We start from the raw sequence: 23533 nt of genomic DNA, 5'->3' as shown, positions 1-23533 counted from the left end.
TCCCCACGTCCCTCAGTCCACATTCGACTGACCCTGGACAGCGACGTCGTGGTCAGATGTCTCGACCGTCAGGGCTCAAGATCGCCCCAACTCAACCAAGTGTTGCTGTCCATCTTCCGCCTGGTGGAGAAGAAAAGATGGCACCTCTCAGCAGTTCACCTACAAGGATTCCTAAACGTGACAGCGGATGCTCTATCCAGGACAGCCCCGATAGAGTCAGAATGGTCCCTAGACGCAGACTCATTCTCCTTCATCTCCTAAGAAGTCCCAGAACTGCAGATCGACCTGTTCGCAATGAGCGACAACAAACAACTTCCTCGCTACATGGCCCCATGCGAGGACCCCCGAGCGGAAGTGGTGGACGCCATGTCCCTGGATTGGAACAGATGGACCAAGATTTACCTGTTCCCTCCACCCAACCTTCTGCTAAAAGTTCTCACCAAGCTGAGATCCTTCCAAGGAATAGCGGCCCTAGTGGCCCCCAAGTGACCCCGTAGCAACTGGTTCCCATTGATCCTGGAGTTACAACCCAAGCTAATTCCCCTGCCAGACCCAGTTCTAACCCAACAAGTTCAGAAGTCGACTGTCTTCGCTTTATCAAAGAAAACCCGAGACCTTTATCTCCTGATTTTCTCTCCCTAGCCGTCAAGAAGTGGTTTGGGATCTCGAAGAAAAGCTTAGACTTCTTAGAGGAATATAAAACAAAATCTACCAGAAGGCAATATGAATCATCTTGGAAGAAATGGGTGGCCTTTGTCCTTCTTCATTCACCTTCATGGACAAGGCTTGGCAGCCAACACGATTTCCACCTGCAAATCTGCCCTGACAAGACCCTTATTATATACCTTCCAAATAGACCTGTCTAGTGACATTTTCAACAAGTTGCCGAAGGCATGTTCTAGACTCAGACCCGCACCCCCGCCGAGACCCATCTCCTGGTCTCTTGACAAGGTGCTTCATCTTGCCTCAAGTTTGGACAATGAAACTTGCCCTCTGAAAGATTTGACTCAAAAAGTTATTTTCTTATTTGCTCTCGCTTCAGGGTCAGTGAAATTGTGGCATTATCAAGGGAAGAAGGCCAGATCCAGTTCGCAGAAACAGGCGAGCTCACCCTCTTTCCTGACCCAATGTTTCTCGCTAAGAATGAGCTACCCACCAAAAGGTGGGGTCCCTGGAGAATCTGCCCTCTGAAGGAGGATATCTCCCTGTGCCCAGTGGAGAGCCTAAAGGTCTATCTTCGAAGAACTTTGGACTTCGGTGGAGGACAGCTCTTTAAAGGGGAAACATTGGGTTCTAATTTGTCACTCAAACAACTAAGAGCGAAGATCACCTACTTTATTCGCAGAGCGGATCCTGACAGTACACGTGCAGGAAAGTCGCCTCTTCCCTGAATTTCTTCTAGTCAATGGACTTCGAAAGTCTTCGCTCATTCACGGGCTGGAAGTCTTCAAGAGTGTTCTTCAAACACTATGCGAAGCAGGTGCACGAATTGAAACGCTTTGTGGTAGCTGCAGGTAGTGTGTTAAAACCTGCTGTTTAGTGATGCGATGAACAGTGAGTTATTTGGGACTCTAACTCTAAGGGTGTCTGTGTTGACCCTAGTGCGCAACGTGGTGAAAATAGTGCCACTGAGTGACATTATGGACTGTTCTTATACTAAGGTGAAGTCACATAGACTAAACACTTGTGCCACGTGTTTTCAAACATGAAGTGTATATAAGACATTCTAGAAAGACTTTATAATTCCTACGGAATTAACGTGTGTGATGGCAAGTTTTCCTTTTCAGATACCACATTTATTTCTATTAATGTCCCAAGTCTATGTAACTGAATTGCATTCCATTACAATTTACATTTATTACTTTTATGTATATCTTATTTATGCCCAAATACAAGAATTTGCTATACTCGTGCATCTTATTTCGCCCTAATATTGTAATAAAATACTGTTTGAGAGTTTTAATATCCCTCTATAATATGTAAATATATCTGAACAATGAAATACTATTGTTCCTTCATTTATACAAACTCATCTAGACTAAGGTAATTTGTTCCAACACGTTGTACTTACCTTATCTTCTACCCTGCTCTGGGACCGGTGGGTACTTCTTGATGCTGGGTGAGTTTCTTTATCAAGTAACTTCGAGACTTAGTCCAATAGGACTCATCCCTGCCGGGGGGGCAGGAAGGGGTAACATAGAACATGTTTATCTGAGGTGACATATACCAACATGGCGTCGTTTATGACGTCATCCGAGTACCATAACAGTAACGGAGGAGGAGAACTTTGTAACGGCTCCTCCCATAACTTGCCACCAACTTCTCCCTCGAAGCGTAAACGCTATGTGGGGTGCAGATAGCCATGCGGCGTGTCAAGCATACGTCCCCTGTTATTATACGATATCCTAAATGGAAACATTATGGGTACTCGCGCCAGAAGTTAGAATTCTGTGAAACCTTTAGTTTAATTCTCTGATAATATCTACTGTAGTCATATATACCCTTATGAAGCTACTGAAGGAACCTTCCATCAGGACGACATGGCTATCTCACCCAAAAATAGATTTTTCGCTTCGCTCAAAATCCGTTATTTAATGGTTAAAGATAGCATATCCTTAAGTTCCCAGAAAAACATGATTGTTTTGATCCTGATACAAACCCTCACTATTTATAGCAATTATACTTTCGGCGAAGCTAGAAGTCTAGCTAGAAGACTTTTAGCGAGGTGTAATCACACTTCCCCTAGTTAGGAGGGGTGGAGGAGGTGTAGCCGGGTACCCCATTCATACACACCCATGTATTGTATCGTCACTTTTAAACATCTGACTTACCTGGTAGTTATATATATAGCTTAGTCCCTGACGTCACGGCAGAAATTTCAAAACTCGCGGTAATCGCTGATTGGGTAACCAGGTGTACCACTAGTGCGCCCTCTACCCAGGTACCTGGAACCATTCCAGTCATTCCTGAGATCTTCCCTGCCGCCTCACCGGTGACATCGTTAGAATTTCGCTCGCTTTGGCCTGTATTTTTTGCAGTTAATTTTGTGAAGTACACGTTGGCTTTGGCTTTCGCTCATTTTGGTTTTGTTTTATTTTGACTGAGAGAGAGTGGTTGGAATATGATCACTATGTTCGTAAGCTTGGAAGGGAGAGGATCGGGAGTTTTTCCCCCTACTGTAAAAACTAACGAACCAACTCTTAAAGACATGATGGTGGAAGGAAATCATTCCTCCAGCACTATGACGTCACAAGTCATGTGACGTAAACTGTACGAAGAATGACTTGCAAATTCATTTCTTTTTTCTTGCAAGGAATGAAAAGAAAATACTAATTTACAAAGCAAAAGTATTTAATTTTTATAATGTAAAAGGAATATATTATTTTTAAGAAAATATTTGTCCTATTAGTATACTTTCTTTAGATAATCATCGATCTATTATGAGAGATTAAACTAGCGTACAGTCAAATTTACGCTACGTAGTACTCATGACGATTGATACAGTCCCATAAATTACTTTGTGTCGTTATTTATTTTTTCGATATTGGGAATACTAATATTAATCGTATAGCCTATTGGATTCTCATTCAAGCCCTTGGCGAAAGAGTAGAATCTCTCGCAGCAGGCAGGTCTAAATTATGGTCTGATGTGAAAGAGTTAAAAAGTGCAAGTTTCAGTGCTAAAACCAGTGCAGTGGAGGGTGCGGCTGCTCGGACCTGTCGTTCTCCTAGCCCTGGACCTCTTCCAAGCTCCCTAACCCCTGGGAGAAGGAATGTCGACAGGCGAAGGGAGGCGAGAGGCGTTAGCCCCCGAGCAGTCGTCCCCTCGAGCGTACCTGTTGACGCTTCCCAGGACGCTCGCCCTCGCCATGGGAAAGGCAAGGTAAAAGTGTTATCTTCGCCGTCGGATGACGCAGCTCACAGATGGGGCTGGCATCTTACGTATTTCCCTTCCTGCTAGACAGGAAGAGAGTTGCTCGTCATGACGCCGAGCGTCTATATTCTAAACGCCGTGACGCAAGCATCAGAAAGGACGCCGATCGTCAAGAAGTTGGACGTCGTGACGCCGAGCCTCAGAACCTTGGAAGGCATGACGCCGAGCGTCGAGAAGTTGGACGTCGTGACCCCGACCGTCGGAACCTTGGAAGTCATGACGCCAAGTGTCAAGAACTTGGAAGTCGCAACGCCGAGCGTCAGAGCCTTGGACGTCAAGCTACTAACGCTGCTGTAAGAGTTAGACATGATGTTTGACGCTGAGCGTCGAGTAGAGAAACAGCTTACCAAGCGTCGGGTACCTGGTAGCCATGACGCCGAGCGTCGTAAGGAGGAACATCATGCTAAGCGTCGAGAGACTGGTACGCATGACGCCGAGCGTCAAGGAGTTGGACGTCGGCACGCCGAGCGTAAGAGCCTCGGACGTCCTGAAACCGAGCGTCGAGATCGCGAACGTCATAGTTCCGAGCGTCAAGATCGCGAACGTCATAGTTCCGAGCGTCAAGCGTTGGAACAACGTGACGCCAGGCATCATGATATCGGACTCCCAGACGCCAGAAGTCAGGATATTAAGGAGTTGACTCCTAGTAAACAAGACGTCTCTACCTCGATTAGAGACCTGTTGGAAGAATGGATCGACGGTCGCCTTTCCCCTAGTGATCATTTAGAGGAAATCTCGGAAGGAAAAGATCCTAAGACCCTTCATCCTTTGATGTATTTAAAGAAATTTATGAGAGTTTTTACCGAAGAATTTCCGAATTATTTTGTTCCTGCTGCTCCTCGTTCCCCGCCTTCAGAGTTTACGCTAGGGAAGGCGTCGAAGGAGTCTCTGTTCACAAAGATGGTGTTGTCTCGCACATCTAAGAGAGCCTTGAGAATGATGGGGGACTGGATGCAATCCAAGAAGGACCAGGGAAAGACTGTTTTCTCTTTTCCCCTGACCAGATTGGCTTTCAGATCTAGCGTTTGGTACGAGACTGGAGAAGTTCTCGGCTTGGGAGTTCCTGCCTCTTCCCAAGGAGACTTTTCGAGTCTGGTGGACGCCCCTCATCGGACAGCCATGAGAAGAACCAAAGTGCTCTGGTCAACGTCGTAGCTTGATCATTTTCTCAAAGGCGTCTTCAGAGCTTTCGAGGTGTTCATTTTCCTTGACTGGACTCTGGGAGCCTGGGGAATAAAGGTTTATGCTTTGAAGGATGTGGACACTGAAAGCCTCATCCACATTATGTCTTGCATGGACAAAGCCTTAAGAGACGGATCCAATGAGTTGGCGGCCCTTTTTTCGGCTGGTGTTCTTAAGAAAAAGAGCCCAAATGTGCTCTTTTTTGCCCAATGGGGTTACACCCATACAAAAGTCGGAATTGCTGTACGCACCTCTTTCTTCCTCCCTTTTTCCTCAATAGTTGGTCAGAGAGGTCTCTTCCGCTTTAGCCCAAAAGGCCACACAGGATTTGGTGTCTAAAACAGCAAGGAAGGTTCTGCCTACTTCCTTCTCAAGCCGCAAACCTAAGGAAGAAGCTCCATTCCCTCAGTTTTCGCAGCCCTTTCGAGGGAAAACTTTCAGCATGGGTAGTACAAGACCCGAGGGAAGGAGAGCAAAGAGAAGAGGATCGAAACCAGGGCGAAGCAGAGTCTGACTGAATTCGCCTTCAGACAGCAGTAGGAGCCAGACTAAACAACTTCTGGCGAGCTTAGGAGAGGAAAGGAGCAGACCTTTGGTCCGTACAGTTACTAAAGGAGGGATACAAAATCCCTTTCCTAGGGAAACCCCCTTTAGTAGTAACTCCGATAGATCTCTCTGCCAGATACAGAGAGGAGTTAAAGATACAGGCTATGCAACATCAAATGTCTCTTATTGGAGAAGGAGGCAATAGAGAGGGTGTGAGATATGCGGTCACCAGGTTTTTACAACCGCTTATTCCTGGTTCCCAAGAACTCGGGGGGATGGAGACTAGTCCTGGATGTAAGTGCTCTCAACACCTTCGTTCAGAAGACAAAGTTCTCCATGGAGACATCGAAATCAGTCTTAGCAGCAGTAAGAAAGGACGACTGGATGGTCTCTTTAGACTTCCAGGATGCTTACTTCCACATCCCCATCCATCCGAACTCCAAGCAATACCTGAGGTTCGTGAACAAGGAGGAAGTTTTCCAGTTTTGGGCTCTTTGTTTCGGCCTAAGTACCACCCCTCAAATATTTACGAAACTGATGTCAAATATAGCGGGCATGCTGCATTCAAGAGGTATCAGAGCCTCCCTGTATCTGGACGACTGGCTACTCAGAGCTCATCCCTACAATCGCTGCCTGGAGGATCTGCAGATGACGTTGAAGCTATCAGAAGAACTGGGTCTTCTGATAAACAGAGAAGTCTCAACTGACACCATCCTAAGAGGTCCTTTATTTGGGGATGGAGATTCGGAGTCAAGTTTTTCAGGCTTTTCCGTCTTCCTGAAGGACGGAGCAAGCCCTGTTGAAGCTTCATTGCTTTCTAGAGAAACGGAAGTGTTCTGAGAGAGAGTGGATGAGTTTGCTGGGAACCCTCTCCTCGTTGGAGCAGTTTGTCTCCCTGGGAAGACTGAATCTTCGCCCTCTTCAGTTCCACCTCAATCGACATTGGGACAAGGGAAAGGAACGGGAGACAAAATGTATCCCCATTACAGAATCCGTATAAAGTTGCCTTCAGTGGTGGAACGACCCAGTCAAACTTCAAGAAGGTCTCTCCCTGGAACAGAGGAACCCAGATCTTGTGTTGTGTTTCGACGCCTCAGACTCGGTGTGGGGAGCAACACTGGGAAAGTTGGAGATCTCGGGTTCCTGGACAAAAGATCAGGAGATCATCCACATAAACCAGAAGGAGCTGTTGGCAGTCCTGTTGGCCCTCAAAGGTTTCGAAGTGTCAGTCCTGAACAGAGTGGTGCAGGTCAACAGTGTTGGCCTACATAGCCAAACAAGGTGGAACCCACTCGAGGTTCCTTTACGAGACTGCGAGAGAACTTCTTTACTGGGCAAAAAAGAAGAATGTAACCCTTGTAACAAGGTTTATTCAAGGGGCAAGGAACATGATGGCAGACAGTCTCAGCAGGAGAGGTCAAGTTTTGCCACAGAATGGACACTTAACCAGGAGGTCTGCAAGAACCTGTGGCAGATTTGGGGTCGTCCATTGTATAGACCTGTTCGCAACCTCGAAGACAAAGAGATTGGAGACATACTGTTCCCCAGTGCCAGATCTCGAAGCAGTCCACATCGACGCTTTCCTATTAGACTGGTCCCACCTGGACGTGTACACATTCCCTCTGTCCAAGATTGTGCAAAAAGTAATGCAAAAATTCGTGTCACACGAGGGAACCAGATTGAATCTAGTGGCCCCCTTTTGGCCCACAAGAGAGTGGTTCACAGGGGTACTAGAATGGATGGTGGACACCCCGAGAAGCCTCCCATTATGAGTAGATCTACTCAAACAACCCCACTTGGAAAGGTACCATCAAAACCTTCAAGCTCTACATCTAACTGCCTTCAGTCTATCGAAAAACTCACTAGAGCTATAGGTTTTTCGAAGGAGGCAGCTAGGGCGATTGCAAGAGCAAGGAAGCCTTCTACCATCAAGGTTTACCAATCCAAGTGGGAGGTTTTTAGAGAATGGTGCAGAGTCAACTCTGTTTCCTCTTCCAGTACCTCTATGACTCAGATTGCTGATTTCCTGTTATACCTTAGAAGGAAACGTAGGTTTTTCAACTTCAACCATCAAGGGATACAGGAGCATGTTAGCGGCCGTCTTCAGGCATAGGAATTTGGACCTTTCTAATAATAAAGACCTCCAGGATCTTCTCAAATCCTTTGAAGCAACTAAGGAATGACATCAGGAATCGCCAGCTTGGAATCTGGATATACAGTAGTCCTGAAGTTCCTAATGAGTGACAGGTTTGAGCCCTTGCACTCATCTTTGTTTAAGGACCTCACAATGAAGACTCTCTTTTTGGTCAGTCTGGTAACAGCTAAAAGGGTCAGTGAGATTCATGCCTTCAACAAGAACGTGGGCTTTATAAATAACAAGGCTATCTGCTCCTTACTGCTAGGCTTTCATGTTAAAAACGAACGCCCTTCTCAACCCTGGCCCAAGGCTTTTGAGATTCCGAACCTTTCGGATGTGGTTGGAAAGGAATTGGAGAAGGTCCTGTGTCCAGTAAGAGCCCTGAAGTTCTACCTGGAAAGAACGAAAGAGATATGGGGCAAGTCAGAAGCACTTTGGTGCACGGTCAAGAAGCCTTCGTTACAAATGTCGAAGAATGCACTATCCTTCTTCATCAGGCTCTTAATAAGGGGGCTCATTCACATTGTAGTGAGGCAGACCTCAAGCTTTTGAAGGTCAAGACACATGAAGTTAGAGCCGTGGCAACTTCTGTAGCCTTCAAGCAGAATAGGTCTTTACAAAGCATTATGGACACAACCTTGTGGAGGAGTAAATCTATGTTCGCCTCACACTATTTGAAACGTGTCCAGACTCTTTATAAGGACTGCTACACTCTGGGACCATTCGTAGCAGTGAGTGCAGTAGTGGGGGAAGGATCTACCACTACATTCCCATAACCTAATACCCTTTTCTTCTCTAGGAACGCTTGTATTTTTATGGTTGTTTGTGGAGATTGGACAACAGTCTTCCACAATCATTGATTTTAGTCAGGTGGTCAGTTTGTTCCTTGAAAGCGCCCGGAACAAGGGTATTGGAGGAGGTCCTGTCACATAGAGGTTTTTACACCGGTTTGACAGCTCCTAGAGGTCTTCAGCCCCCTGGGTGGATCGTTGGATCTCGTAAGGAAAGCGGACATAATGAGGCAGGAATTCATTGAAGCCAGCTTCCGTATCAGGTACGAACCCTCAAGCTTGTTTATTAACTCTTAAGTAAATTCCAACAATGTTGGCTGTCTCTGACCCTCAACCAAAGGTGTCAATCAGCTATATATATAACTACCAGGTAAGTCAGATGTTTAAAAATGATATTTTCATAATAAAATAAATTTTTTAACATACCTACCTGGTAGTTATATATAATTTAATTCCCACCCTCCTCCCCTCTAGAGACCTAAGGGCATGAAAGATCTGAGGAATGACTGGAATGGTTCCAGGTACCTGGGTAGAGGGCGCACTGGTGGTACACCTGGCGATTGCCACGAGTTTTGAAATTTCTGCCTTGACGTCAGGGACTAAGCTATATATATAACTACCAGGTAAGTATGTTCAAAAATTTATATTATTATGAAAATAACATTTTGCTTTTAGCTCGGTGATAGTAGACATTTGTTTCTCTCTCTGCCGAACTTTGTTTACTGGCCTTTGACTTTTTCTTGTTTTTTATTCTTTACTTGTGTTTTATACATATTTAAACATTCATGTACTGTAATATTTATATATATATATAGATATATATATATATATATATATATATATATATATATATATATATATATATATATATATATATATATATATATATATATATATATATATATATATATATATGTATATATATATATATATATATATATATATATATATATATATATATATATATATATATATATATATATATATATATATATATATATATATATATATATACGAGGCCTGTCGGAAAACTATCCGACCTTAATCCAGAAAAAAATAATTTATTTACCTGACAGGATTTGGACCCTAATCCCCTTCAAAGTAGGCCCCTTGTGCTTGCACACACTTAGTCCACCGATCCCTCCACTGCTGGAAACACCTCTGGAAGTCTTCTTTTGGAATGGTGTTCATCTTCGCCGTCGCGTTCCGCATTATTTCCTCTCTAGTCTCAAAACGGGTTCCTTTCAGTGGCGTCTTCAATTTTGGAAACAACCAGAAGTCGCAAGGAGCCATGTCTGGAGAGTAGGGAGGTTGGCGAACAACTGGAATTCCATGTTTGGCCAAGAAATGTTGGATCAATTGGGATGAGTGTGCGGGGGCGTTGTCGTGATGCAGTTGCCAATTTTTCGCCCTCCACATGTCTGGCCTTTTGCGCCGAACTGCGTCACGGAGACGACGGAGAACATCTTGATAGTATTCCTTTGTCACTGTTTGTCCTTCCGGTGCATATTCATGATGTACAATTCCACGGATATCAAAGAAGACAGTAAGCATCACCTTCATTTTGCTTGGCACCTGTCGCGCTTTTTTCGGCCTTGGAGACTCGGGATGCTTCCATTGCGACGACTGTCGTTTTGTTTCTGGGTCGTACCCGTACACCCATGACTCATCTCCAGTTATCACGGTGTTCAGAAACTGAGGATCAGTGTTGGCAGTGTCCAGGAGGTCCTTTGCAACTTGACAACGGAGGTCCTTTAGTTCCGGCGACAACAACCTGGGCACAAATTTCGCAGCCACTCTGTGCATGTTCAAATCATCACGCAAAATTACATGTGCGGAATCTTTACTCACTCCAACCTCTTGGGCAATCTCCCGCACGGTCGAACGACGATCTGCCATCACCAAGTTTTGCACCCTCTCAACAACAGCTGCACTCCGAGCAGTTTGGGGCCTGCCAGAACGCGGGTCACTCTCTGCTGATGCGCGGCCACTTTTGAACCGGTTGAACCACTCTTTAATTTGTGTTACACCCATCGCATCGTCTCCAAACACCTGCTTAATCTTACGAATTGTATCGCTTTGAGAATCACCAAGCTTTTGACAAAATTTGATGCAGTATCTTTGCTCAACACGTTCAGTCATCTTGAGAGAATCGGTAATCCGACAGACACGTTGTGTATCACCTCACTCAGCGACCGACAGACAGCAACTGACAAGCTGGATGGTGGTGAAAAAATTCACGCATGCGCATGAAGGTGTCTTCCTTCACTGTGCCAAGTGGCGCCGCGCTATCGTCTCTAGTTCGCACGTGAAAAATAAAGGTCGTATTCTTTTCCGACAGGCCTCGTGTATATATATATATATATACATATATATATATATATATATATATATATATATATATATATATATATATATATATATATATATATATATATATATATATATATATATATATGTATATATATATATATATATATATATATATATATATATATATATATATATATATATATATATGTATGTATGTATATATATATATATATATATATATATATATATATATATATATATATATATATATATATATATATATGTATGTATGTATGTATGTATGTATATATATATACATACATATATATATATATATATATATATATATATATATATATATATATATATATATATATATATATATATATATATATATATATATATATATATATATATATACATATATATATATATATATATATATATATATATATATATATATATATATATATATATATATATATATATATATATATATATATATATATATATATATATATATATTTATATATATACATACATACATATATATACATACATACATATATATATATATACATATATATTGAGGTAGGTCGTTGCTCCTGGCGAGCTTCAAAGATAAAATAAAAAAGAGGACGAATAGTCTGGACAACATCTTTCAATTTATTGGTGCCGACGTTTCAGGACTCATCCCATTATCAAGGCTAAAATGGACATATAAAACATTATAAGCAAAACTCAGTAAAAATATATAAAATATAAAAAAAGACAGTCAAAATTAAAATTGAAATTATAAACACAGTTACAAGTAAAATATGGAGATAAAAATATTAACTAAGAGAAAAGTATATTAAAATTAAATATACAAAAATCAAAATTGTCTAAGGAGACCAACCTGTCTGGAACAGACTAGAGTACTGAGTGACTATCTGAAGGATAGTACTCAGGAGGAAAATTCTAAATTTGCCAGCTTAAGCGATGTGGAGGGGGACAGAGGATAATTGGCTGTTTAGTTTAGGAGCCTTTTCTTTAATCATTAACGATTCCAATACTAGTAGAGAGGAGTTATTTGGCGCTTGAGCTATGATTTCAAAGTTTTTATATGCAATGTTGGTCTTGCATTTACTTGCATGTTCTCTGATGGTTGAGAATTCTTTGGTTTTGAGCGCACATCCAGTTCTATGACTCACTCCCCGATGCGCATCTATGCGAACTTTCAGCAATCTTTTTGTGGAACCCACATAATTTCCGAGATTACATCTCGGACAAGTAAACATATAGACCACTGAAGAACGCATTAGGTCGGGGAGAGAATCCTTAATTCTAAACATAGATCCCACTGTCAGGGGATTCTTAAAAATAAGTTTAAAATCCAGACTTGGAAAATGGTTTAAAATGACCTTTTTTATTTGTTTCCCATATTTTCCGTTATTGATAAAAGGCAAAGAGGCATAGAAAGTCATTTTTGGTACTGTAGGAACTTGAAGTTTAGGTTGGTAATGTTTGGTCAGAAATTTGTTAACTAATCTATAAAATATTTTAGTTGGAAAACAGTTATCCTTGAAATGCTGTTTCAAAAAGACTATTTCATTATGAAAGGATGTCCAATCAGACGAAAGGTAAAATGCCCTGCAGATCAGGGTTGTTACGGCATTTAACTTAAAATTATATAAGCAAAAGCTAAAAAAATTGGTGCCTAAACCAGTGAACGTCTTTTTTCTATATACGCTTGTTTCTAGACGTGTCTGCCCTCTTGAGATGTTAATGTCAAGATATGGTAACTTATTATTTTCTTCTTCCTCAATAGTGAACTTGATGTTTGGATGAACGTTATTGATGAAATCTAAAAATCTAGCAGCATGTTCCTTTTGCTTGAAAGTAGCTAACGTATCATCTACGTAGCGTTTATAAAATATAGGTCTAAATAGCAAAGGACATTGGTCTAAAAACTGCTCCTCAAGGTGACACATAAAAATATTGGCAAAGGTGGGCCCAAGAGGGCTACCCATAGCCATACCATCAAGTTGTTTAAACAACTTGCCATCAAAAATAAAATGAGTGTCAATCACTGCAAGTTCAAGTAATTTTTTAAAATCAGACTTATTAAAACCGTGATATAAGTCGTTTGGAAAAATAAAAAGTTTATTTAAAATTATTTCAATGGTTTCTTGCAAGGGCACGTTCGTAAAAAGTGATTCAACATCATAGCTAACCATATAATTACATTTGTTTTGAGTGGTGATTTCAGGTATCAGAGAAGCAGAATTGGGCAGCGTATATTCATTTGAGGTAAGTGGTTGTAAAAGAGGCACAAGAAATTTGGCAATATTAAAATTTGGTGAATTATAAGCAGCTAAAATAGGTCTGAGTGGAACATTTTCTTTATGAATCTTAGGTAAACCATACAATATACCATAAGAGGAACCAGAGGAAAATAGGTCTAAATATACCTGTTCAGTAATGGTGCTATTATCCTTTAGTCTTTTCAGCGTTCGGTTAATTTTGTCTTCCATTTTAAAAATCGGATTAAACTGAGGAAGACCCAAGTCAGAAAATTTAGTTGGGTCATTTAAAACTGTGTACATTTTGGCTATATAATCTACTTTGTTGAGTAATACAGTGCCTTTACCTTTATCCGGTCTGGTTACAACGAGATTAGGATTTTTAGCCAAACTTTTCAACAAATAGAAATCATCCCTCTTGAAGAAAGGGGCCCAGTTAGTTTTTATTAACGAAAAGGTTTTATGGGCGATCTGATGCAAGTTACGCTGAAAGTTGCTTATATCCGTGGGAAGGGGTAGTTGCCTTAACCTTTGAAAAAGAAGTTCAAATGGCAAAAAGAACTGGCTGTAGTTTGGACGATAGTTAGGCATACAGAAGTCCAAACCTAATGATAAAAGAAACTCCTCCCTTTTAGACAATATATGATTAGAATAATTAAAAACCATTTTCTTAGGATTCATAAAATTTGGAATATTAACACCGAGATTATTTAACTTTCTGTCATGAGTTTGCTTTTGTTTGTCAGTAAAGGAAATTATATTTTTATTTAACAACGTTTTCAAGTACATGGTATCCAAAAAAGAAACAGAGTTAAAAAGGGTGTTACACAATTCAGTAATAGTAGCTTCATGCTTAGTGATTAGTCTCTCCTTATGTTTAATCTCGAGGTCAAGTAGAGTCTCCGTGGATTCCCTGTAGAAATCAGTGTTGTAGAGCGAAGAGCGATAAAGACGGAACTTTACAAAATTAGGAACAACATTGCTTAAGCGGCAGTAGAGTAAAAAGTCCAAATCAAGTTGAGCCTTCCTTAGTTTCTTTCGAGTAGATTCCAAGTGTCGATAAGATGATAAAACGGGTCCACCATATTTCGAGCGTAAATATTGAGGTAGGTCGTTGCTCCTGGCGAGCTTCAAAGATAAAATAAAAAGGAGGACGAATAGTCTGGACAACATCTTTCAATTTATTGGTGCCGACGTTTCAGGACTCATCCCATTATCAAGGCTAAAATGGACATATAAAACATTATAAGCAAAACTCAGTAAAAATATATAAAATATAAAAAAAGACAGTCAAAATTAAAATTGAAATTATAAACACAGTTACAAGTAAAATATGGAGATAAAAATATTAACTAAGAGAAAAGTATATTAAAATTAAATATACAAAAATCAAAATTGTCTAAGGAGACCAACCTGTCTGGAACAGACTAGAGTACTGAGTGACTATCTGAAGGATAGTACTCAGGAGGAAAATTCTAAATTTGCCAGCTTAAGCGATGTGGAGGGGGACAGAGGATAATTGGCTGTTTAGTTTAGGAGCCTTTTCTTTAATCATTAACGATTCCAATACTAGTAGAGAGGAGTTATTTGGCGCTTGAGCTATGATTTCAAAGTTTTTATATGCAATGTTGGTCTTGCATTTACTTGCATGTTCTCTGATGGTTGAGAATTCTTTGGTTTTGAGCGCACATCCAGTTCTATGACTCACTCCCCGATGCGCATCTATGCGAACTTTCAGCAATCTTTTTGTGGAACCCACATAATTTCCGAGATTACATCTCGGACAAGTAAACATATAGACCACTGAAGAACGCATTAGGTCGGGGAGAGAATCCTTAATTCTAAACATAGATCCCACTGTCAGGGGATTCTTAAAAATAAGTTTAAAATCCAGACTTGGAAAATGGTTTAAAATGACCTTTTTTATTTGTTTCCCATATTTTCCGTTATTAATAAAAGGCAAAGAGGCATAGAAAATCATTTTTGGTACTGTAGGAACTTGAAGTTTAGGTTGGTAATGTTTGGTCAGAAATTTGTTAACTAATCTATAAAATATTTTAGTTGGAAAACAGTTATCCTTGAAATGCTGTGTCAAAAAGACTATTTCATTATGAAAGGATGTCCAATCAGACGAAAGGTAAAATGCCCTGCAGATCAGGGTTGTTACGGCATTTAACTTATGATGTTGAATCACTTTTTACGAACGTGCCCTTGCAAGAAACCATTGAAATAATTTTAAATAAACTTTTTATTTTTCCAAACGACTTATATCACGGTTTTAATAAGTCTGATTTTAAAAAATTACTTGAACTTGCAGTGATTGACACTCATTTTATTTTTGATGGCAAGTTGTTTAAACAACTTGATGGTATGGCTATGGGTAGCCCTCTTGGGCCCACCTTCGCCAATATTTTTATGTGTCACCTTGAGGAGCAGTTTTTAGACCAATGTCCTTTGCTATTTAGACCTATATTTTATAAACGCTACGTAGATGATACGTTAGCTACTTTCAAGCAAAAGGAACATGCTGCTAGATTTTTAGATTTCATCAATAACGTTCATCCAAACATCAAGTTCACTATTGAGGAAGAAGAAAATAATAAGTTACCATATCTTGACATTAACATCTCAAGAGGGCAGACACGTCTAGAAACAAGCGTATATAGAAAAAAGACGTTCACTGGTTTAGGCACCAATTTTTTTAGCTTTTGCTTTTATAATTTTAAGTTAAATGCCGTAACAACCCTGATCTGCAGGGCATTTTACCTTTCGTCTGATTGGACATCCTTTCATAATGAAATAGTCTTTTTGAAACAGCATTTCAAGGATAACTGTTTTCCAACTAAAATATTTTATAGATTAGTTAACAAATTTCTGACCAAACATTACCAACCTAAACTTCAAGTTCCTACAGTACCAAAAATGATTTTCTATGCCTCTTTGCCTTTTATTAATAACGGAAAATATGGGAAACAAATAAAAAAGGTCATTTTAAACCATTTTCCAAGTCTGGATTTTAAACTTATTTTTAAGAATCCCCTGACAGTGGGATCTATGTTTAGAATTAAGGATTCTCTCCCCGACCTAATGCGTTCTTCAGTGGTCTATATGTTTACTTGTCCGAGATGTAATCTCGGAAATTATGTGGGTTCCACAAAAAGATTGCTGAAAGTTCGCATAGATGCGCATCGGGGAGTGAGTCATAGAACTGGATGTGCGCTCAAAACCAAAGAATTCTCAACCATCAGAGAACATGCAAGTAAATGCAAGACCAACATTGCATATAAAAACTTTGAAATCATAGCTCAAGCGCCAAATAACTCCTCTCTACTAGTATTGGAATCGTTAATGATTAAAGAAAAGGCTCCTAAACTAAACAGCCAATTATCCTCTGTCCCCCTCCACATCGCTTAAGCTGGCAAATTTAGAATTTTCCTCCTGAGTACTATCCTTCAGATAGTCACTCAGTACTCTAGTCTGTTCCAGACAGGTTGGTCTCCTTAGACAATTTTGATTTTTGTATATCTAATTTTAATATACTTTTCTCTTAGTTAATATTTTTATCTCCATATTTTACTTGTAACTGTGTTTATAATTTCAATTTTAATTTTGACTGTCTTTTTTTATATTTTATATATTTTTACTGAGTTTTGCTTATAATGTTTTATATGTCCATTTTAGCCTTGATAATGGGATGAGTCCTGAAACGTCGGCACCAATAAATTGAAAGATGTTGTCCAGACTATTCGTCCTCCTTTTTATTTTATACATATATATATATATATATATATATATATATATATATATATATATATATATATATATATATATATATATATATATATACATATATATACACATATATATTTCTTCGTGGCCAAGTGGCTTAGTCACTGTCTGTACAAGCTTGCCGACCAGGGTTCGATTCCCGGCCGGAGCCAAGCTCTTGTCTTTGTGTGATTTTGCCTGGGGCTCTGATCCCGAGGTCGTTAAGAGAATCCAGACATTAATGTATCAAAAATATATATGGCTTATATATATATATATATATATATATATATATATATATATATATATATATATATATATATATATATATGTACAATATATATATATATATATATATATATATATATATATATATATATATATATATATATATATATATATATATATATATATATATATATGTACAATATATATATATATATATATATATATATATATATATATATATATATATATATATATATATATATATATATATATATATATATATATATATATATGTACAATATATATATATATATATATATATATATATATATATATATATATATATATATATATATATATATATATATATATATATATATATATATCACCCACGAATGGCATTTAATACCGAATTCTATCTTGGGAATATATATCCACTTGGAATTCATTTTATGGTAACAGCTTCTGGCTGGGTGGGGATTCGAACCACCACCTGTACGGCTGGAAACCATGCTGGCAGGGACCCTACCGACTGAGCTATCGAGACTAAAAGTTTATGACAAGTCCCCCTACATATTCCTGTCAAATTCAGGAATCTGTTCATAGACTTGAAATAAACCCATCTCCACCATGATAGCTGAATCGTGAGTTTGCAACACGTGGTTATTTTAATGAACATATATCACAAGCGCACATGATTTTAATTAAAGTAAATATCACCCACGAATGGCATTTAATACCGAATTCTATCTTGGGAATACATATCCACTTGGAATTCATTTTATGGTAACAGCTTCTGGCCGGGTGGGGATTTGAACCACCACCTGTACGGCTGGAAACCATGCTGGCAGGGACCCTACTGACTGAGCTATCAAGAGAGAATAAAAGTTTATGACAAGTCCCCCTACATATTCCTGTCGAATTCAGGAATCTGTTTATAGACTTGAAATAAACCCATCTCCACCATGATAGCTGAATCGTGAGTTTGCAACACGTGGTTATTTTAATGAACATATATCACAAGCACACGTGATTTTAATTAATGTAAATATACATATGTATATATATATATATATATATATATATATATATATATATATATATATATATAGCTATATATATATATATATAGCTATATATATATATATATATATATATATATATATATATATATATATATATATATATATATATATATATATATATATATATATATATATATATATATATATATATATACAGTATATATATATATATATGTATATATATATATATATATATATATATATATATATATATATATATGTATATATATATATATATATATATATATATATATATATATATATATATATATATATATATATATATATATATATATATATATATATATATATACATATATATATATATATATATATACACACAGTTGGGTCCTGAATTATGCGAGAATTTGATTGATCAATGACCTCGTATAAATGGAAAATCGCATACAGTGAGCCCTCGCCACTTCGCGGATTCACGACTTCGCGGACTTTTTTCATTACGCATGTATATATTATAAAAGAAATATATCGCATCTTTTCCATGAATCTTTTGTATGTATACGTAGTACTGCATCCAATAATATTCTTTGTTGCAAAAATCACATCTCGAATATACGTACATATCCTACAACAAAACAAGCGTAAAATAGCGTACGTAGAGCATATATAGTACCTTGTATTTGAATTTGTAACTACTACGTAGCATGTAAGACGGACTGTGATTGGTTCCAGTGCTGATAGATGACGAATGAGCTCCCATGTTTTGTAATATAGCCTGTGATTGGTGTTTTGACCGCTTCTCCAATCCGCAGCAGCTTGGCTTTTCTCTGACCAGTAGCATCTTCTCGCGGCCACTTTGTTTGCCGCTCTCTCGCCGGGTAGATGCTGCTACGTTACTGTGTAACTTTAAACTGTGCTGTGCGTGACTGTTTGAAGTTGAACTTTTTGTTGAACTTTCTGTTTAACCCCTACAATGGCTCCCAAGCGTTCTGCTTCTACTAAGGCTGGTAGTGAGCCTAAACGCCACCGAAAAATGATGACGATTGCTGAGAAGGTGACGCTTCTCGATATGTTGAAAGAAGGCAGAAGTTACGCGGCCGCAGCCCGCTATTTTGTGGTGAACGAATCCACCGTTTGGTACATTAAGAAGGACGATGCGAACATTAGAAAGACGGCTGCCATCACCTTTAGCAGGTCAGCAAAGCGAGTTGTTACCGCTCGTAATAAAACGATCGTCCGTATGGAAGGTGCTTTAGCAATCTGGATTGCTGACTGCCGGAAGAAGAACATAGCCTTGGATACGAACACCATCCGAACCAAGGCATTGGGTTTGTATGAGAATTTTGCGGCAAAGGAACCTCAAGACGACGATGGCGACCATGCTGAAGAAGACGAAGATGATGTACTAGATGAACCTCAAGCAGGGACATCCACTGATTCCCAGCCTTAGAAACAACGTTTTTCCGCCAGAAAAGGACGGTTCGCGAAGTTTCAGAAACGCTTCAGCCTGAAAAGTGTTTCCCTGCATGGCGAGGCTGCTTCCGCTGACACTACCGCTGCTGAAACTTACGCGAATGAAACATTTAAGAACATTATCACTAAAGGTGGATACAAGCCTGAACAAGTGTTTATATGGATGAGACCGGCTTGTTTTGGAAGAGAATGCCGTCGCGAACTTTCCTGTTCAAAGAAGCCAAAGCCTCTGGCTTTAAACCATTCAAAGATCGTGTTAACCTCGTGATGTGGGGCAATGCTGCTGGATTTTTGCTAAGGCCGGGGCTTATTTACAAATCGAAAAACCCTCGCGCTTTGAAAAATAAAAATAAGAATCTCCTTCCTGTGTACTGGATGCATAATCCAAAAGCATGGATTACGAAGATGCTGACCTACAACTGGTTCCACCAGTGTTTTATCCCGCAAGTCAGTAAATATCTCTTAGAGAAGGGCTTGCCATTTAAGATCCTTCTCCTTATGGATAACGCTGGTGGACACGCAACTGATCTGTCGCATGAGGGCATTCAGGTTGAGTTCCTGCCACTCAACACAACGTCATTAATTCAACCGATGGACCAGGAGGTTATTAGGGCGTTCAAGGCCCTCTACACGAAGAATACCTTGGCGGACCTCGTTGCGTGTGTGGATGCTGCCCAAGATGATGAGGAGGAAACATTCAATTTGAAGGCGTACTGGCGTAAGTTCACAATAGCCATGTGCCTGCAGAACATCCAGAAGGCACTGAAAGAAATGAAAGCTGCTACTGTTAATGCGAGCTGGAAGAAGTTGTGGCCCCAGATTGTTTACGATGACGAGGGATTTACACCTGCTGAGATTCAACGCTCTGCAATACGGAAATCTGTGCTGTTGGCTGCGATAATTGGAGGTGACGGGTTTGGCGACATGACGACTGAAGACTTCGACGAGTTGTTGGACTGCCATTCCCAGCCGCTAACTGCCGCAGACCTCGAAGACCTGACGAAATCGGCCAGTGAAGAAGACAGTGAAACACAGGAAGAGACCCAAGAAATTGTCGAAGAAACAGGCTTAACATTAGAACGGCTTGCCAAGCTCTGCAACCTTGCGAAGGAGTTGAAAGAATTGTCGCAAGAGTGGGACGAGGATATGGTTCGTTCTATGCAATTCTGCAACAAAATCGGTGAAGACATGACTCCCTACAGGATGCTCTTCGAGCGAAAAAAGCAGCAGCGGCAGCAACTTCCGATCACAATGTTCTTCCAGCCTCGCAAAAAAGAGCCAGTTCCTCCTGCTACTATGCCTTCGGAAGAAATTGAAGAAGTGTCCCGGGAAGAAGTTGAAGAGGTGTCCCAGGAAAAGACACCTCCATTGAGACGTAAAATACTATCATTGGCTGCACAGTAGAAGACATCATCAGCTTCATCATCATCATTTCTACTGTGCAGCAAATTCACCGCCAACATCATTCAAGTTTTTCTTCAACTTCTTTCGTGGTGAGTACAGTAACAATCTTTATTTTTTTATACTACTTTAAAATTCTAACATTTTAGTATTTGTGCCTGTTTTAGTTTAGGGTACTGTAGTACATGCATTAAGTGTTCTGTACATTAAAGGGTAGTTTGTTAACAGTACTACGTAAAGGGAAAGTTTTAAAAGTCTGAATATACATGTTAAATAAATACGTAAATATGGTGTCCCTACTTCGCGGATTTTCAGCTATCGCGGCCGGGTTTGGAACCTATCTACCGCGATAAACGAGGGTTCACTGTATTTTGAAACACACAACTAACAGAAATAATTCCATTGGGGCCATGGCACCCAGCAACTTGCCTATTCAAACGTGTTTACTACCCATTTCCAATACTTTCTATGTACTATACTGTATTTTTTTTATAATATCAAATTGTTCTTGTAAATAAATCAAACATTTAATATACCTTAAAATTCTAATAACTTAAAAAAAGGTTAAATACAACCAGGATGGGTGTAAACACTGTATATTTCCCGTTATAACACGACCCAAAATACAGACAAATTTTAATGTGTCATATCTATTGTATACGACAACTGGTGAATAGCAAAACCATCACTCTATAGACTAGCTTTTGTTGTATCATTGAAAATCCAGAATTATCAAAATAAAGGAGATTTTATATCATGCGTTTCCTAAACACGCCAAAAAGCATAATAAAAAACGGCAACCAATGTTTTGTTTACGTTCATCTCTGATCATAACGAAGAAAGGAACGCATATACAAATATGTGTATAGTTTAGTTTTATATGATGATTTTGTTATTACCAATGTTGTTCTACTTCATTTTCCTTAGAACTTCAAATTAAATTAAATAATGTTTTTCTTTGTGACGCCGCATGAAACAGAAACCTATCATTTGTTTACTGTACGTTCCATCTCCGATCATAATAAACAAACGAACGCATTAAACACACATGATTAAAGTGGTAACTAATGATATTAAAAGCATATAGTAAATATTATGTTATTACAAACATTTTACTCTCCGTATCCATGTAAATTCCTAAATTCGTAGCAAAGCAGGAAAGCTTGCTTGCTTATATTTTTTTTTTTTTTTTATAATCAATAATAGCAAAATGCCGCTAATGACAGAATGATAATTTACGATAATTCTAAACTGTTACGAAAGATAATTGTCCTTTCCATATTCAAAATACTTTTCCTAACTTCAGTTATAAGTCAACTTGTACCCACCTCAATTATGGAACCATCTGGAAAAAAGGTAAAAAAAGAATAAAGTCCGGTACTACTATAGTGTGAGGTCTACCGTCATATGTCGCCTACCCAGGTGGAGGGTGAGGTCTACCACGTGACCAGCGTCCCAGAGCCCCGCACCTAACCATGGAACATGTGAACTGCCCAAATCCATCAAAAACGTGACCTGTCCACGTGACCTGCCAATATAAAAGGAAGCAAATGGAGCTCCTAAATCAGTTTTTCCCTCGGCCTTAAAGAGATATCATCGATATCAGCATTCTACAGTGAACCACCAGCAATATTATGTGGATCCAGCAACAGGAGCACACACACAGGCAATTGAGCGATCGTGGTTGGACACTAAAACGATGATTCTGAAGAGATTAATGCGAGGTGTTGGTCGTCAGCTGTTCCAGTCTCATCTGGATCATTTTTGCTGGAAGGTGATGAGAAAAAAATCCAATGATCTATTTGTGTCATTCTTAGAAGATATATGAAGTGTGTATCGGTAGAATAAATGTATGGAAATATATGATAACCTGTTTGATGTACGAAGAGTATCGCTAGAATAAATGTATGGAAATATATGATAACATGTTTGATGTACGAAGAGTGTATCGCTAGAATAAATGTATGGAAATATATGATAACATGTTTGATGTACGAAGAATGTATTGCTAGAATAAATGTATGGAAATATATGATAACATGTTTATTTTTACCTTTATTCCTGTTTTTTTAATGTAATTAGAAATCCAATTATCTATTTAAGTCATTTCTAAGATATGTTTAGATTAAGTGTTACAGTAATTGCTTAAATAAATGTATGAAATGTGTTTTATCTATGACGGACGAATAATTCAGCGGTAGACCTCACGCTATAGTACTAACGGGAGGTAGATCTCACGCTATAGTGTGGTAGACCTCACGCTATAGTAGCACCGAAAGTCCTCTGCAGGTTTTTAAAGTCATCGAACAGTTAGGTTACCACTATAACGTTCTGTGACAGAGATGGTGCTAGATTGGTGAAGGTAAGGAAAATTGAGTCATGATTGATTTTTAATATAACAAACTTTGTGAAGCAACAAAGATTTCATTT

The 23533-nt window shown here is 39.0% G+C and overlaps 1 protein-coding gene across 1 annotated transcript in view; it reads left to right on the top strand.

The window, feature by feature from the left end:
* Positions 1 to 23005, top strand: part of LOC137648425 (phosphatidylserine synthase-like) — a 118046-nt gene extending 95041 nt beyond the window's left edge. The window contains exon 3 of the mRNA XM_068381346.1: positions 22410 to 23005. Within this exon, the coding sequence (XP_068237447.1) occupies positions 22410 to 22415 (6 nt within the window). The 3' untranslated portion in view covers positions 22416 to 23005. The remainder of the gene's footprint in view (positions 1 to 22409) is intronic.
* The last annotated feature ends 528 nt before the right edge of the window (positions 23006 to 23533 follow it).

The sequence above is a fragment of the Palaemon carinicauda genome, chromosome 10 (assembly GCF_036898095.1).
Source record: "Palaemon carinicauda isolate YSFRI2023 chromosome 10, ASM3689809v2, whole genome shotgun sequence".
NCBI lineage: Eukaryota > Metazoa > Arthropoda > Malacostraca > Decapoda > Palaemonidae > Palaemon > Palaemon carinicauda.
Note: the sequence above shows the minus strand (reverse complement) of the source record. Positions and strands in the feature narration are given on the sequence as shown.